Source organism: Siphateles boraxobius, unplaced genomic scaffold (assembly GCF_051911475.1).
Source record: "Siphateles boraxobius isolate OS27281-9 unplaced genomic scaffold, OSU_SipBor_1 41, whole genome shotgun sequence".
NCBI classification, from domain to species: domain Eukaryota; kingdom Metazoa; phylum Chordata; class Actinopteri; order Cypriniformes; family Leuciscidae; genus Siphateles; species Siphateles boraxobius.
This window is the reverse complement of record NW_027509042.1, coordinates 38,341,255-38,358,158: the sequence shown is the minus strand read 5'-3', so window position 1 is coordinate 38,358,158 and position 16,904 is coordinate 38,341,255. Positions and strand designations below refer to the sequence as shown.

The following is a 16,904-nucleotide window of genomic DNA, read 5'->3' as shown; positions in this document are numbered from 1 at the left end:
AACTATTCATCATTCCTATTAGCCTTCCCATGACACTGTAAATATCCTTCTCTGTCTTTAGCTACAAGAAAACATCAGTGGAGGAGTATGAGTCCAGAGCTCAGAGTCATAAGTTCAGTCTGAGTCCATCTCAGGTCAGCACCCACGTAGGACTGGAAAACCGTCGCTGCAGCCCTCTTTCATTCCACCGAAGTTTGGACAAACACAGGCGGAGCTATTCAGGCTCAGGCTCCTCCCACCCCTCCACAACACAACCATACAGCACCTGGGGAAGGAACATTGTGTAAAGCAACTAGCTATGAGTAGACCTCATCAGATGACAGTTTGCTGGAAATATTTTATCAAAGAAAGACATATAAAAATTTAAATTTTTACAATTTTTATATAATTTTACAATTAAAAAATGTACTCCCTCAAATCTGATTAGTTAATTGGAATGTTGTTCCTGGATCAACAAAGATGGTTCTGCTGATTTGGCATTTCTTGGCCAACAGGTGTCAGTAATGTTGGACAGTTGACAAAGGGCCGGGGTAGGTCCTAGAGAACTGCAGTCCTGCAGAGTTTGACACTTTAATTTGAGAAAAAGTGAATATGTTTATTAAATATACAGTTAGCAGTGTAAAACGAGCCTGTCCATTTGTTTTTAGATACAAAATAAAGTGCATGGTCCCGGCATGGCCTTATATGTGATATTTGTCACTAGTATTGCAGTTACATCATTACAATACAAGACAGTTTGAAGTTCTCATCCCCATCCTAATTTGTTCATCCACCAGCAGTACAATCATATGGCTAAATATACAGTTATGCAGCACACAACCACTCAAGATGGTTGTCAAAAATACATACTACTTGTAAAAATGAAAAGTTCAAATATTTGGCTCAGTGATATTATATGGGGTTACTGTATGCTTGGATGACTGGTTTAAGCCTGCTGCTCAGATTCTCTAATTTAGTCAGATTGCTTGGAGTATTTCTTATCTAAAGTGGTCATCATGAGAAATTAAATGTTCATTTATTTTAAATAAAATGTTAATTGTACCATTAAACATACTGTAACTTTCACAACTAACCAATTATAAGGGTAAAAGAGAGGTTGGAAATAGTTATATGACATATTTTGGTGCAAAACCTTAAGGGACAAAATACATAAATAAAAAGAATCAACAAACGAAAATGTAAAATTACAAATAACACACACAAATGATATTATAATAAAATATACTATTTAAAAATGAATGGTAAAAATTATGCTAAAATAATACACTCCCTTTAAGAAAAAAGTGAGCATTGCATGCAAAATTAAAGTGTGTATATACCATCTATTTTTGCATCATCATTTCATTGTAATCTAAACAAAAGCAAATTAATGTTCCTTTACTCACAGTTATAGAACTGAGCTCTACTGCTTTGCAAAGGCTTTAATACACATAAATATGCATTCTTGTAGGTAATCTATAGATATTCATTTTGAGAGGGATATACAGAATAAATGTAGTTTATGACAGACATTTGGGATAGTAAATTCTCATATAATACTGATCATTTGAAAGTTGGTACTATTATAAAGCAATTCACAGCGGCCTGGTATAGAAATAATGTTTGTAAATATGCAAACCTGTTGAAAATCATTATAACCATTGGAAATACTTCAGTTTGACCCTACCCTACAGACTGACATCAGCTTCATAAGGATACAGACTATTGCTTTATCAGACGTAAAGGGTCACAAAAGGGCTTTTCACATCGCAATTATCCACGGGTTATCCTCATTCTAAACCCTGCTTTTTACCCCTGATAAAGGGACATTTCACACTTGTAATTTAGAAGCGAGATAAGTAGGCCTACCGCTTTTTACCCGTGGTTATGAAACCCTGCTCCGGAGCAAGCCCGGGTTAGCACCGCTTTTGCAGTGTTAATTACGGTGCCAATTGCCAAATGTGCACAGTTTGAAATAAAGCAGTGACAAAGTTACGGCTAGAGGTTTAGTAACAAACAGCCAATTGTGTGCCTCCTATTCAAGCGATTTGTACAGTCACAGAAACACCGCATGACACCTTGTATAAACTGTAGGCTGTTTCAGCGTTTGGGGGGAAAATGTCAAATGGTGACAGAAAACACGACAATTGAGTCAAGAAGAAACCGTTTCATTCTTACCTTTATAGTTTGAAAAGTCCATTCAATATTAACTTGATAATACAGTCGATAACATAGAATGCGCAAGGCCTTTATGCAAACATGTCGCGTGCTACGTGTGTTCGTCCAATCAATGACACTGACACCACAATTAATAGACTTACTCAAAGCAGCCATGTTTGATTTTTAACAGGAACGAGAGTGAGGCTGTGAGGGACAGACATTCATCTCTTCAGTGGCTTGTACTGTTATTAAATGTGTTTCTGGATTGTTCTGCTGACGAAACACTGCAAACATATCATTCCAAGAACTTTCAGTAGACAAAAAAAAACTCCAAACAACATGAGCTTTGGAAAATTATAAGTGACCTAGCAGCTATACAGCTTTTTACAGCAGCAGGTGCAATTGAAAACACGGTAAGCCTATCTATCCCTCACAGCCTAGCTTTCAGACCGGTCATGGTGCTGCTCTGAATGAGGTCTATGTACAGTGTCAAACATCAGCTTATGAATACCCAGGATTAATTATTAAACGTGAGCCAAGATAACCCAGGATTCTGTTTTCCCAGGGTTTAAAATGACCCACGATTAACTATTTCAAATGTGAAAAGCCCTAAATAGTCCTGTAAACACCACTAAATAACCATGTTTTTAGTATCACATATTGGCTCAGGTTTTATCAACATATTCCTCAACTATTTGTTAGCATTTGAGATGTTTCTTGTTGGACATATCGTTCCATATTCTCAGTATCTCCTCTGGTGAAATCTGATGTACAGTCAAAACTTTTCGGTAGCGGCACAGACTATAGGTCATTTTCCAGTGATTGAATCCATTGTTCTGGAAGGGCTGAATGCCTAGTTTCCGCAGGCACAGCCCCACGTACACATCCTCCAGATGTAGGAGTCTCGTATGAAGGGAGGTCTTATAGAGCAGCTCCGCCATGTCTCCAGAGAACACGTATCCAGTTCCAGAGCAAAAAGCAGGGTACCTGCTTTCAGGGTAGAGCTCTCTAGACATGAACCACTTGCTGTGAACATCACGTATGGGTCCTCCGTTTATCACGCGACCTGTGAAAAAGCGGTGTCTTGGTTTGGTGTTGGGTTTCAGCAGGTTAAACACTAGGTTGTCCATGTTGACAAATATATCACTGTCGGTTTTCATGACATACTGTGCATTTGGGCAGAATGAGGACACCCACCGCATCCCCATAAGAGTCTTCAGGGTCAAATTGTGGTAGGAATCCACAAAGTCCTCGACTAGGATGTCATGGAAGATCTGGCTCTCTTGTTCCACCATCTGGTTGAGCACAGGTTCAGTGCTGAACCCGAGAAGAAACAGCGTCACAATGCGAACATCGCCGAATATGTTCTCATCTCCCCACGTCTCCCGGATCGCCTGCCGGGCGTCAAACTCTTTGTGGTTGGTGCTGATGAGGAGGACAAGAAAGGGCGTTGTGCCTTCACATTTTTTGGGCTCGTTGATGAGGAACTTGAAATTGTGTGGGTTCAGAGTACGCGTGCGGATATTGCTGAGCGTGTCGTTCTTCGAGAGCCGCGGGAGCGATTTGCGGGCGAAGGTCATCTGACCCACGTAGGCGGTTGAGGGCCGGGAGCCGCTGAGATACCACAGAGCACTGGCCCAGCACACCACAGTCAGCAAATACAGGCATGACACCTTGGATGGCATCTCGTCAGTGGCTGGATCACCTGCCAATCACACGTGTTCGGCCCACAGGCCAATCACGTGCAGTTATTTGGAAAACATCGCTCAATTGAGCACAAGCCCTCCATCTTTTGATGTCAGTGCTGGTTTAGTTTTGCTCAGGTGTATTCGTTCTGGAAACACAAACATTACTCAACATTTTCCTCACGTACCAAATGCCACCAATTAATACTAGTTATTTAAATGTATATCTATGTTATTTCATATGCAGTTATTTATAAAGGACAAAGAAAGTGTTCTCTTTACTCGTTCTCATTCTAGATCGGTGGTTCTCAACCAAGTGGCCAGGACCAATTAGGTGCATCGGCAAACTTCCAAGGGATGACTTAATTATTTGTAGCACTTTATTTTACAATCGTGTTACCCATGTACATACTATGTACTTATTATAATAATTACAACAACTAGGTAATAACTAGATACTCACCCTAAACCTACCCCCAAACCTAACCTTAACACATGTAGTTACCTTATATTAACCAGTACTTTCTTGGGTAAATACATGTAAGTGCAAGTACTGTAAAATAAAGTGCAACCAATTATTCAAATGAATATATTAGTATTAATACAATTTATATTAATAATATTAATAAATGAAAACAATCCAACTTTATTAAAATGCTTAAAAATACATAAAATCTAGAAATCATATAACCCCTCTCATTAAGTATCTCTTTTTGTTTATAAAAACAATTAAGAACAAGACAGCTTTGTCATAATTGTAGTAGAAATATCCCATCTAAAATTGTGTTAGACAATGAGCAGACTTTGAGTCCAAATGGTTAAGAACCACTGTTCTAGATGTTTCTAGAAGCTTCTGTACTCTTCCGATCTGCTGAGATTTGAATCCACTTCATTATGATTAACCTTCTAATCACTGTGGTTCATCACTGCATTGCGTCTGTTCCGACATCATGAATAAAGCATATAGGGTGGAGTGGATAGAGATGCTCAGTTCAGGTGCAGCAGGATGCCTCTGTCTGTAGGTCACAGAAAGCCAAGCTGTCTTCTTTATGGGGGTTGTTGTCTTCCCAGAGTTTAGATTGAAAGCGAATCTAAAATAGAAAAACAGAGAAAAAGTAAATGTATCTGAATGTGGTATGTAATGCTGTAAGTCACACACTAAACTTGTGGGAAACAGAGACACACACACACACACACACACACACACACACACACACACACACACACACACACACACACACACACACACACACACACACACACACACACACACACACACACACACACACACACACACACACACACACACACACACACCAGCTACTGTACTTTATCTGATTTATTAGGCAGATAATTCTATAAATATAATACTTACAAAATAAAAAATAAACATTTTTAGAATTAGACATGTACAGTAAATATCTTATGGGCTTCAGTATAATAATTATAAAACAATGTCTATATATACACAGGATATTATATGAAATGAATAGTATAAATAAAATAATAGTAAATCCCTGTTAATTGGTCAACGGTAAGATGCTTTACTCAGTCAAAAGCTGTAGATCTAATCAGACATTTCATGTCATTTTTATAGTAAAATACTTTTAAATGTACAGTACTGGAAGTGAAAAAGAACAAGTCATCTCGTAATTTACAATAAAAAAACTTAACTGACATTCCTAGAATTTTCTGTGTGACTGAACCCATTGTATGGTTTTTCATCAATTAAATGTTTCTGAGTCAAATGTGGCTTTTCTCATTACCACTGATTAACACTCAGTGGTACCATTGATATATATATATATATATATATATATATATATATATATATATTGATATATATCAACCAGTGTACCAATATACCATTGATATATATATATATATATATATATATATATATATATATATATATACAGGGCTGCAAGCGATTCATTTTTTCTAATCTAATTACATAATGTGCCAATTAATCTAAATCAAATTTGGCAGACAAATTACCTCCAAAAGATAATTTAAAGTCATTATTTTGTTAAATGAGAAAAGCACCAAAAATACATTACAAAAATTAGCTTTAGAAAGAAATATTTTATTTGATTCGACACAGAATTTATTAAACATACACTTTTTTTTTTCCAGAAGCTGCAACTGAATTGGTATTATATATATATATATATAGACCAAAACAGTTTGGTAACATTCTTCAAAATATCTTCTTTTATGTTCCACAAAAGAAAGTCAGTCATACAGGTTTCAAACAACATGAGGGTTAATAAATGTAAATGAACAGAAGCTTCGTTTTTGGGCAAATTATCCCCAATGATACTCTAAATAAGAAACTAAAACTGCACGTATGTAAGTCACCGAGTCATTAATTCATTCGATTTGTTAACATTTTTTTTCATTCAGGAATTAACTAAATTACTCTCTTCATAAATGGGCCTATGCATGTTTAAATGAAAAAAAAACATTTAAAAAGAATACTTTTTAATGAAATCCCCCACAAAAATACACATAAACAGATGGTGCTGTGGGTGGGACAGTAAACTAAAGGCAGACCTGGTGAAAAGATCTATCTGTCTCTATTACAAAATTGCACTTCAGCAGATATTATGCACCTGAAAACACAAAAGACGACAAACAAAACAACATCAGCAGCAATTGTCTGGGAAGGATTCCAACAGCAGAGCCAGAGGCGATTTGCGAGCCCGTCCTCTCCCTCTGAATCTCAATTGGGAAAAGGGACACATCCTTTTTTCTGGCCTGTTGGTAATGTTTCAATGAACCACGATTAACCTTGGTTAGAAACCAGAGAGACTGGGCCACTGCTATGTTTTCTGTGGTAGTCAGTATAAAGCTGCTTCAGCACATAAGACATCAAGCATGTTATTTTAGTTTCATAGATATATTGTACAGTACTATTAGAGTTTTTCTTAATATTCTGAATTAGATTTTATTTTCTGTTTTAAAATAGCTGAAAAACAGCAGGTTTTTGTGCAAAAAATAAACAAAGATAAATCAAATTAGAACTTTAGCACCTTTAGTGGAAAAATTACTGTCTATGCAATGATACAGAAAACTATAGTACAAACGACATTCATGGAAGGACAACAACCAACAAAGAACAGAGGAAGGACACAGAGGGTAACAAGCTAACAAGCTAACACACCTGGGAACAATCATGGACTAATCACCAGGAAAAACTACAAACATAGCACTCAGGACAGGAAGTAAGATAAATAGGCTTTTTTCTCTGATTTTGGAAACTCGATCGACTTAAAATGCTTCCAAGATCGAGGGGTTGGTGATTCCTGTAACTGTTTTAAGAGTAGCCTAACTTACTAATGAGCTGTCTCACGAACGTAACCAGCACTTTTATCCCCACATAGCAAAGCCATAACACAGCGAGGGAGAATAATTAAGTTACATGAAAAAATCCAACTACATATTTACACCACTGACAAGGGAAAAGTCACTACTCACGGTGTCTAATGCTAGCTTCTTCTAGCTTTCTGCGGCTTCTCTTTCAAGGTAGTGACGAAACGCGCTCTGTAACGCTGTTTGTTCGCTGTCGGCTACGGTAGAAACATGATGTCACAATATGGCGACCTTCATAGAAGGGGATTCCCGCGCCTATGTAGATATAAATGCCTCATTCTAAGGTAATAAAAACATTACGGTTTATTAAGTAAGTTCTTTATACACCACTGAACACATAGTTACGGATGTCATATTGCATTTCTGTTAATAGATACTCAAAATGTTTACACACTGCACCTTTAAAGAGAATATACTGTACTTTCATGACTCAACACACTTAAGTACAGTTTAAAAAAAATATCACTTTTTAATAATGTCAAATTAATGTCAATTTTACTTTAAAGTACATTTAAACATTAAATCAGTCTTTTGTGCATGCTTTAAAGAATTACACTTGTCTGAAAACATTACATTTAGTTCAGTTAAGTATTTTCTTTTAAATTAATTCTAGAATAAGTACTCATTTTAAAAGTATGCTAAAGTGTACTTCTCTTTCATAATATGCACAGTTGTGTCCTAAGCTAAGACCACAAAATATATATATCCCTCTCAATCTACTGGAAATTCCTTCTCCTTCATCTTTAAATGCATCTTTAAATTGTTCACCCAAAAATTGTAATTCTGTCATCATTAACTCTCGTGTCATTCTAAACCCATACAGTGTGACTTTCTGTCTGCCTTGCTGCCCAGTCAGTTAACGACTTCACATAATCAATTATTCCTTAAACACTCCTTTAATTCGACTAAGCACCTAAAACAACTGAGACAAATCAGACACAAGTATTTGTTATATTTAACAAATAATCTTTAAAACCCCTCACCGACCACAAAACAAGGTGTCTGTTACAAACCCTTGTTTATAATAGAACCAGGCCTCTAGTTGCCATGGTTTTATGACTTAAAAGAATGCAGAGCTGATTAGAATCAGGCCACAGGAAAGACATATATATAGCCCTTAAAACAGACTTTCTTGCATTAATTTAATCCTGTTAAACACTTACTTTATTCCACTCCACTCATGTTAGTATTTAAATATTTGCCAAGATGACGTAACATAACAGCAGCCTTCTATGGCCCTGTCCCAAATGGCACACTCCGGACTTGTGGATTTCCTCAGAGTCCACACTTCGGTGACGTCATGAAGTGCAGACCTATAGGGCCCTTAGCGCGAGTCCGCGAGGGCGCATAGAGAGGTATTTTTGGGACAGACTCGATCGTCACGCCGGAAACAGGAAGAAGGTCTCAGCTCAGACGTCGAAGCTGAATAAACTTAAAGGTCATCTCATCAGTCCCTTTATTAGAAAAATATCACAAATATCATTAAAATAAATTACAGTCTTTAGCATCGAGAACAGGATTTATTTTATTGTCCCAAATCTTATGTCCATGTGAACTACACAGCCTGCTTTTACAATTCTATAATGTATATGCCACCTGGGCATTAGACTAGATGTCATGGTTATGTAAATGATCAATACAGTTGTAATACATAATGTTCATTTTTAACACACAATTAAAATGTAAATGAGTTTAAGAGAAATGTATAGGTTTCAATATTCATACTACGTTTATATGACTCAGTAAAGCCATGACATTCGGTTCTATTTATGTAATGAATCATAATGCGATCGTATTATTTAACACGCTATTATTATGTTTGAGATATCAACCACTGGTCGATAATGTTTGTATAAACTGTAAGTAACAACTGGTAAAATGTACGCCTATATCATAAAGCCATGTTAACAGTCCGTGAGCGAAATCTCCTCCCATCCGTTTTCTGATTGGCATTTTCGCAAGGATTCCTGGGTAGTTAAAGTGCGTGGAGCCTGCATCTATGCGGGCTTCGCGGAAGACCGCTTCAAGGGTACAAAGGGGGCGCTGCTGAGCACACTTCAGGGCGTTAAAATGCTAAATGGGATGGCCTACAGACTCGTAGACTCGGCGAGCACGCGCAATTTAAGTCCACGAGACCGAAAGTCCGCATGAAGTGCGCCATTTGGGACAGGGCCTATCTGTACCGTTTTGACTTTGCTCTCTGTTTTGCTATTATTCTCGTGCACTGACTCGTTCACTAAGCTGAACAGCCAATTAGAGTTCTCTCTCTCACCGACGGCCCGGCTGTTACAAAGCCGACGAGAACCAATTTCAGCCAACGTGCGGAACACACTGAGGAAACTTAGTCGGCCGACGCACAAAAACTGCCCGACGGCCGACCGTCGGTTTGGTGTGTTCCTGCCTTTAGACTCTAGCAGATATAATTTGATTCACGCATTGAGTCAGCTTCCACTGACCATTACTGCTACCACTATATTATTAAGCTGTACAAAATGCACTGCAAAAAAAGTTCAGTATTTTTTTGGTTTGTTTTCCATAAAAATTTCTAATCATATTACAATCTTACAAACAAATAAAATTTGAACTGAATATATTTTTTTCATGCTCCACGGGCATTTAAAAAAGAAAAAAAAGAAAAAAAGAGTTCATGTTGTCTTGGTCAGAGCGTTGAAAAACGGAGTTACGACACTCCAATAGACCGCTATGAGAAATTTGGAATGCTGAAGTAATGCGTGTCGTTCAGCAGCTGATAGTTCCAAACACTGATGGTTCCAGCACTGAACCCCATTCATTTTCAGTGTTTACAAATTACACTTGCTGGTAAATTGGTGAAATTATTGTATTTTTTGAACATTTGAACGCATTAGCCGTCCTCTCATGTATCTATTCAGTAGTTGTAATTTATGTAGCCAACTTTAGTTAATGTTTATTGGAAAATAAAAGTTAAAGGGGCATTCGGCAACTCTAGCTATTTCTTTGCTGATTTTCACTTTTGTTGCCTCATGTTTTCTCAACGAGCTCCCCCTACAGCTGCGAGGCGTATATTTTACAACAATGTCATAAAAAAACTCACTTGCGGCCCCTCCTCCCCCTTTCTACCGCTGCTCATGTGCATTTGTTATTATCAGAGCCTGCCAACTTTATCGCGTGGAGCTATGTCTACCGAGGTGGGTAATACATCATACACATTGAGGGCGGTGTGTGTGTTTATGTCGAAATTGCCTTAAAGCAGTTTGCGTTTCCTACGCGTTCTCGCTTCTCACGAGACTTCCTATTTCCAACTTACTGGGACGTTAGTCCCCATGTTGCAAGGTTGGTTTTCCGCCTAGGAACGCTGGGGGGAGCGGGGAAAGTCACCATTTTCACCAGAACAGGTTATTAAACCATCCAAATGATTTCTAAAAGGTTTTAATAAGTTGAAATAGTTGCTGAATGCCCCTTTAATTGCAGCTAGCTTACGTGACCAACACTTCACTAACCTTAGCTACCAGTCAGAAATGTGTAAATTCAATACTGAGGTCATAGTTAAATGTGATGTTGCACTACATTGTATTGAGAGTTTTTTTTTGTAAACCCTATTTACATACATGAGGTGGTCAGAAAATTAGAAATACATCTGGAATAGGGCTGGGCGATAAATCAATAACGATAATTATCGCGATATAATTTTTCTCGATAAAACGATATCAATAGTTCGATAATGTTTATGCGCCAAAAGCTGAACGAAACTCATTTGAACCGCGCGTCACACGGACCATTTATCCGTTCGGCTCAAAGTCCTAACGGCAGCGCAGCGCGAGCTCACTAGAGCAGACGCGTCTACTCTAATCGGTCTCTGTCCCGAGATCCAGTGAGCAGCGCTTGAATTCAGCGAAGAAGAACACAAATGTCTCAGTGATTTAAACCAGTTTAAAGGCAGATGAAACAGTGCTGACAAACAGGAGAAACACTGTATGAAACGATACAGCCAGAAACTGAATTGATACTGAATCCATTTACCATGGATTTACTGTAACGTTAGCCTGTAATAATAACTGCACCATGAAATGTGGGATATACATATTGAAATGTATTATATTATTAATGTAGACAATGTATTAAATGACTAATGGAATATAATTACAGTATTTAATAATCTATTTAGGCTACTGTTTTTAATTCAAATACCATGGAAACCATAAAGTTACATTTGGCCATGATAGTGAGGTGCTATAGGCTATGCCTGGTTTTATCTGTGGTTATCATGATCTAAATGCATGATACCGGATGACCAATGGTTAATTTTAATAAAACTCAAACAGTCAGAAGATTACATTTTACAAAAAAAAAAGTAACGACCACAAAAATGTAACCTGTTTTTGTTAATGAACATATTATTTAACATAGTAGTATTAGCTTGAGTTAGAATGCAGATCTACGGTCAACTCACAGTCAAATATGCGTTTTGAGACAAAACATGTAATATTAATATTGCGGCCTGCACTGCAAACTGTGCTGAAGATACGGGCCATCAAAGTCAGGCAACACAAACCTTTTCAAGACTTGAAACAATATCCCCCATTAGCACATGCAGAAACTAAGAAATATATTTTTCTATTCAGATATTTATTTTCATAAGGAAAAATGACAAATGTTTGAATGTTCAACCTCAGATTTGTGAAATGTTCACCTGTTTGGCAAGTGTTTGTCATGATATGTTCTGACAATAAAGAGTAGTTTAAAACCACAATTAACACTCTGGTTTCTACAACTTTCCCTTAGGAGCTAAAATCTGCCTTTAAATTTGAAAGAAATAAAGATTTGACATTCATATTGATAATTATCGATATCGCATGATATAATAAAAATCATCGTGATAATTTTTTTGGGCCATATCACCCAGCCATAATCTGGATATAAAGCAAATAAGTACAGCAGCACCCCCACAAATAAGACATCAATGCTAAAACGTGTAAATGAATTTGCACCTCTATGACAGTATAAAGAAATCCCTGGTATAAAAAGAGTCAGAATAACAGAAATTATGACAAATGTCCAAGTAGGTATTGACCTAACTGTAGGTGTCTCACTTCTGTAATCTCACCCCATGAAAATGTTTAGAAAGCATAGGCTTTAAATGTTAATCTGTCCTTTAATGTATTAACTTTAACATGTTTCCTTTCTTGACCACTACCAGTTCTCTCCAACAGCAAAAGGCTTTTTTTCAAGACCCGGTCTCCTCTGGGGCCTATGACACGCTCTGCTTCTGGCAGAGGAATGCTCTCACCCAAAAATCCAAGTAACTATATATTATTACTTATAGCGTGGAGTTTGAATGCTTTTGTTATCAATGTATGGCTAAGCGTCTGACTGATTCTCGATTCTCCAGCAGGTCTTCAGATCATCTACAGCTTCGGTGGCAGAATGTAATGGCTATTGTGAACACTTGGGGTGCTTCTCAATATCCCTCCTCGTCTCCTCACTCCTCTGTCCTTCATCCTATGACCCGGAAACCAATCGAGCTCAGCCATCTTGAAGGACATCTCAATTCTCTAATTGCCCCTCGAGGAGTCGAGGATTGAGGAGTGTGGAGGCTTCCTGAGGAGTCATGAGCGAGGATACACAGGTGTATCCTATGCGGACGTGTTTTATTGACTAAACGTGACGCACGTATACATTCTCCTCCCCCTTCACATCCGTCACAATAATTTGAATTTACCTTTGAAGAACCCCAACAGAACCAGAAGACAATACAATGCTGAATAAAGTCGTAGTTTTTGTTATTTTTGGACCAAAATGTATTTCCGATGCTTCAAAACATTCTAACTAACCCACTGATGTCAAATGGACTACTTTGATGATGTCTTTATTTCCTTTCTGGACAAGGACAGTATACCGTTTATACATTTTCAATGGAGGGACAGAAAACTCTCGGACTAAATCTAAAATATCTTAAACTGTGTTCCGAAGATGAACGGAGGTCTTACGGGCTTGGAGCGACATGAGGGTGAGTCATTAATGACATCATTTTCATTTTTGGGTGAACTAACCCTTTAATGCCGTCTCTCCATCATATCGTCAATATTTACCGATAATTGCTGCAAATACAGCTGCTGTCGTCTGCCCCGCTTAAAATCATTGGCAACGCGGATTTGTTTGGAACTATGAAGACTAGAGCTACGTGGACCACGTGACCGTGTGGCGGCGAGATCAAAGAGTGTCGCAACTCTCATATTTAACGGCTCTGGTCTTGGTCTCTTCTCTTTCTCTCTGTCTGACTGACTCTGTCTGTTATGAATTAAAGTAAATAATGTCTGCCAGAGACTAAACCACATTTCTCGGTTCAATGGGTGCATATTTGTCATTTGTATAATTGTGTTTGCTAACGTAAGGCTTTCTGTGATTTACTGATCTACAAACAGATGCTGGAAACTGATTCTCTCACTAATAATAAATATTGAGGCATTCTGTATGTATCCTTCCTGGCACTGGCTTCAGCAGCAATGGCTATCATGTTTTTTCCCCCCCATTCACTCATATTATCAATTCAAAATAAACAAATAACAAAAACATAATCCATTTTTTGGCCACATTCCAAGGGACATAATTTCATGTTTACATAGTTACCAGGTTTAAAAAGGGGACTTTAAAATACAAAGTGAATAATGCAGGTGCGTTGTATGATTGTTCACTAGCATTTTGTTAGTAAATAATATACTATGACCTCAGACAATTAAAAATGGTAATTAACACATTAGACCTATAAAGTAAATTAGTTCAAATCCCACATTTACATTTACATTTAGCATAGCTCACCAATAATAGGCAATGAATCAACGAGTCTCAGCAGGCGACAAACGTTTCATGGTCAGAAGCACTTTCTGTCTCAATACTGATGAATGTATTTTACATTATTGGCAGCCTGTTGGGTTCTAATAAATGCTTTGATATACATCAGAGCTGCTTCAACTGCACTTTAGAAAGAAGATACTTTCCACTGTTTAAATATGTATGTGGATAAGAAATGCTTAAACAAGAAAGTGTAATTGGTATGCAAGTGGGTTTGTTGTCCCTTAGCTGAGAGAAGCTGCTCTACTTAGATAGAAATCACTCACACTCACACTCACCTGTATGTTTTATGAAGACTTCCCATTGACAATGATTTTTTTTTAATACTGTACAAACTGTATATTCTGTCCCCTAACCAAACCCTACCCCTAAACCTACCCATCACAGAAAACTTTCTGCATTTTTCAAAAGAATAATAAACAAATACATGATTTAGAAGTTGTTTTCCCCATGGGGACCACAAAATGTCCCCGCAAAGTAAAACATTTCTGGTATTACTATCCTCGTGGGAACATTTGGTCCACAAAACGTAGGGTTTACCAACTCACTCTCAATAATTTATGCATTAAATCATTTTGCTATAAATGTGCAATCAAAAAAGACATTAGGTGCTCAGCTAGATGTGCTATATCTGGGCCTTAGGGCGAGGGACATACGATATTAAGGGCCCTAAATATTTACAGTAAAAGTCAAATTTAAGTCATGCTCTCAGATATCTTTTGGAATGTCATGTCAGCCCAGCTTACAGGGATGACAAAGCTTAAATTAGCTACAGTACAACTTTAAAGTATCCATAAGAGTTTCTTGATTATGCAGGAGGGTGTAATTGCTATAGCTCAACAGAATTAATCCCCAAAGGCACTTAATCAAAAGCATGTCAACCACCCAAAAAAGAAACAGACTGACAGAGATCAGATCTGTAGGATGGTCTCCATTCAAACTGCACAATATGATGCATAGCAGCACTCATTTCAAAAAGCTCCATATAAAGTACCTAGTGTCACACAAAAACCTCAGCATCTGAAATGAAAATATGGCCTCCAGGCAGGGGTGTAGATCTCATTCGAACACAAAACTGTCTCTTAACAATATTGATTATACTATTGACAATTTGTTGCTTTCCCATGCTGTCCTCGCCCTAGGATCCACACCAAAGACTTAAAGAGATAGTTACTCACCCTCGTCTTGTTCCAAACTTTCTTTCCTCTGTGAAACACAAAAGCAGATCATTTGAAAATATTTTTTGCCCATACAATGACAACCAATGGGGTCCAATGTTGAACCAATAAAAAAAAAAAAGTCAAGTTTGTAATGACACATGAGGGTGAGTAAATGATGACAGAATTTTCATTTTTGAGTAAGGTGAAATAGCCTTTTAAAGCCTCATCAAATACGATAACACTTTTCACAGGGTTAAACCATGTCAATGTTGATGGAATATGGTGGTTTATGATTAGAATGTTTTGAATCACACACTTTCAGGTAAAATGTTTTTAAAAAGTGACTGAAAAAGTTGTAGGAAGCCTAATGTTGGTGACTTAAGTCATGCGACCGTGGTGTAGATCGTTTATAGCCTATGTTTAGCTTTTTGCTTCTGCCGATCGTATTTAGGCTTCAAAAGTCATAAAAGTTGTTAATTTGTGAAGATTATCATGATGAACAAACTGTGCAAGAATTAGAGCTTATTTTTTTTTGTAGTTGTCCAAAAGCCAAAGAAAAAAATCCTATTGGGTTTTGGTCGAGGGAACCAGACTTCTGGGTTGGCCTACAAAAATACATCATCACTCCAACAGTCTATGATAATGCACATTATTTTAAATTTTATGGGGGAAAATAGATTTTAACTATTTTGTAGGTTTGAAATCAATGCTAGGTGAATTTAACAGATGTGATGCACTTGTTTTTAGATTTACAGTTTACATTGGATTTAAATGTGTGATTGGTCCCCTTGGTAAAGTTATTATTTATGAGAATGCAAAGTCACTACCTTTTAAAACCTTTAACAAGTCAAACTATGATCCAATCTAAAGATTAAGTACTAGTATCAACTGATAAATAATCACTAGTAAAATTGGAACAGGTATCAGGAACAATTGCAATAGTTAGGCTATAGTCAGTAGTTGTCTAAATAGTGAATTATTATTAAAATCATTTGGCAGTAGTTACCAGTGACAACTGAACAGTCACCTGTCACTAGAGGGATAGTGAAAGTAGCAAAGGAATAAGTAGGCTAGTTATTTATATAATTACTAATAACTAAATAAATACTAAATAGATTAAATAGATAGTAGCCTTGTTGGATCTAAATGAATACATACTAGGCCCTATATATATATATATATATATATATATATAAGATAATAATAGTCTATTATAGACTGCATGCTAGTGATTTATTTATATATTAGCAACATCATTTTATAATATTTACAAATGAAAAGAGTATGCTGGTCTCTTGATAACAGATCAGAAAATATACGCAGAGAATGCTTAGTGCATCGCTGCTTTCACCCAAAACCACAAAAATAACATCACATGACCATTGTAGCGCTGCTCCTCTCATCTTAAAAAGAAGGACCCTCTACAAACGTAGCTCGACACACTCGGTAAACTAAAACGTAGCAATGCGAGGCAACTTACCTTTTCGGTCAGATTATCTGCCTTGGTGAAATCCAGCCATTTGTCTGCAAAGCACAAAGCGAATGGACTGTGTGGTGAACAAGCGAGCGGTCGAATGGTTGCGTTGCGACTGCGGAGGTGGTGCGCTGCATCGGATTCGGGTTATAGAGCGCTGTCCAATCAGCAGCCCGTAGGAGGCGAACCGATGCCAGGCAACCGGTACTGCTCAATTGATCAGCCACCCTCACTTTCATACTG

At 37.4% G+C, this 16,904-nt stretch overlaps 2 protein-coding genes across 3 annotated transcripts in view; one reads left to right on the top strand and one right to left on the bottom strand.

Annotated features, from left to right (window-relative positions):
• atp7b (ATPase copper transporting beta) overlaps positions 1–690 on the top strand; it is a 21,268-nt gene extending 20,578 nt beyond the window's left edge. Inside the window, exon 21 of the mRNA XM_077199496.1 lies at positions 62–690. Coding sequence (XP_077055611.1) covers positions 62–287 — 226 coding nt within the window. The 3' untranslated portion in view covers positions 288–690. The remainder of the gene's footprint in view (positions 1–61) is intronic.
• On the bottom strand, positions 575–16,904 carry b3galt1a (UDP-Gal:betaGlcNAc beta 1,3-galactosyltransferase, polypeptide 1a). Of its 2 annotated transcripts, XM_077199497.1 has the most exons (4): positions 16,668–16,903; positions 15,206–15,233; positions 4,728–4,915; positions 575–3,973 (listed from the first exon to the last, which is right to left on the bottom strand). In XM_077199497.1, the coding sequence occupies exon 4, from the start codon at positions 3,822–3,824 to the stop codon at positions 2,838–2,840; it is 987 nt and encodes a 328-aa protein (XP_077055612.1). In that variant the 5' UTR covers positions 3,825–3,973; positions 4,728–4,915; positions 15,206–15,233; positions 16,668–16,903; the 3' UTR covers positions 575–2,837. The 2 variants fall into 2 exon arrangements, with proteins under 2 accessions (XP_077055612.1, XP_077055613.1); XM_077199498.1 differs by lacking the exon at positions 15,206–15,233 and having other exon boundaries at positions 16,668–16,904.

Coding starts and splice junctions, on each gene's coding strand:
- b3galt1a (XM_077199498.1), bottom strand. CDS start 3,824: ATGCCATCCAAGGTGTCATGCCTGTATTTGCTGACTGTGGTGTGCTGG.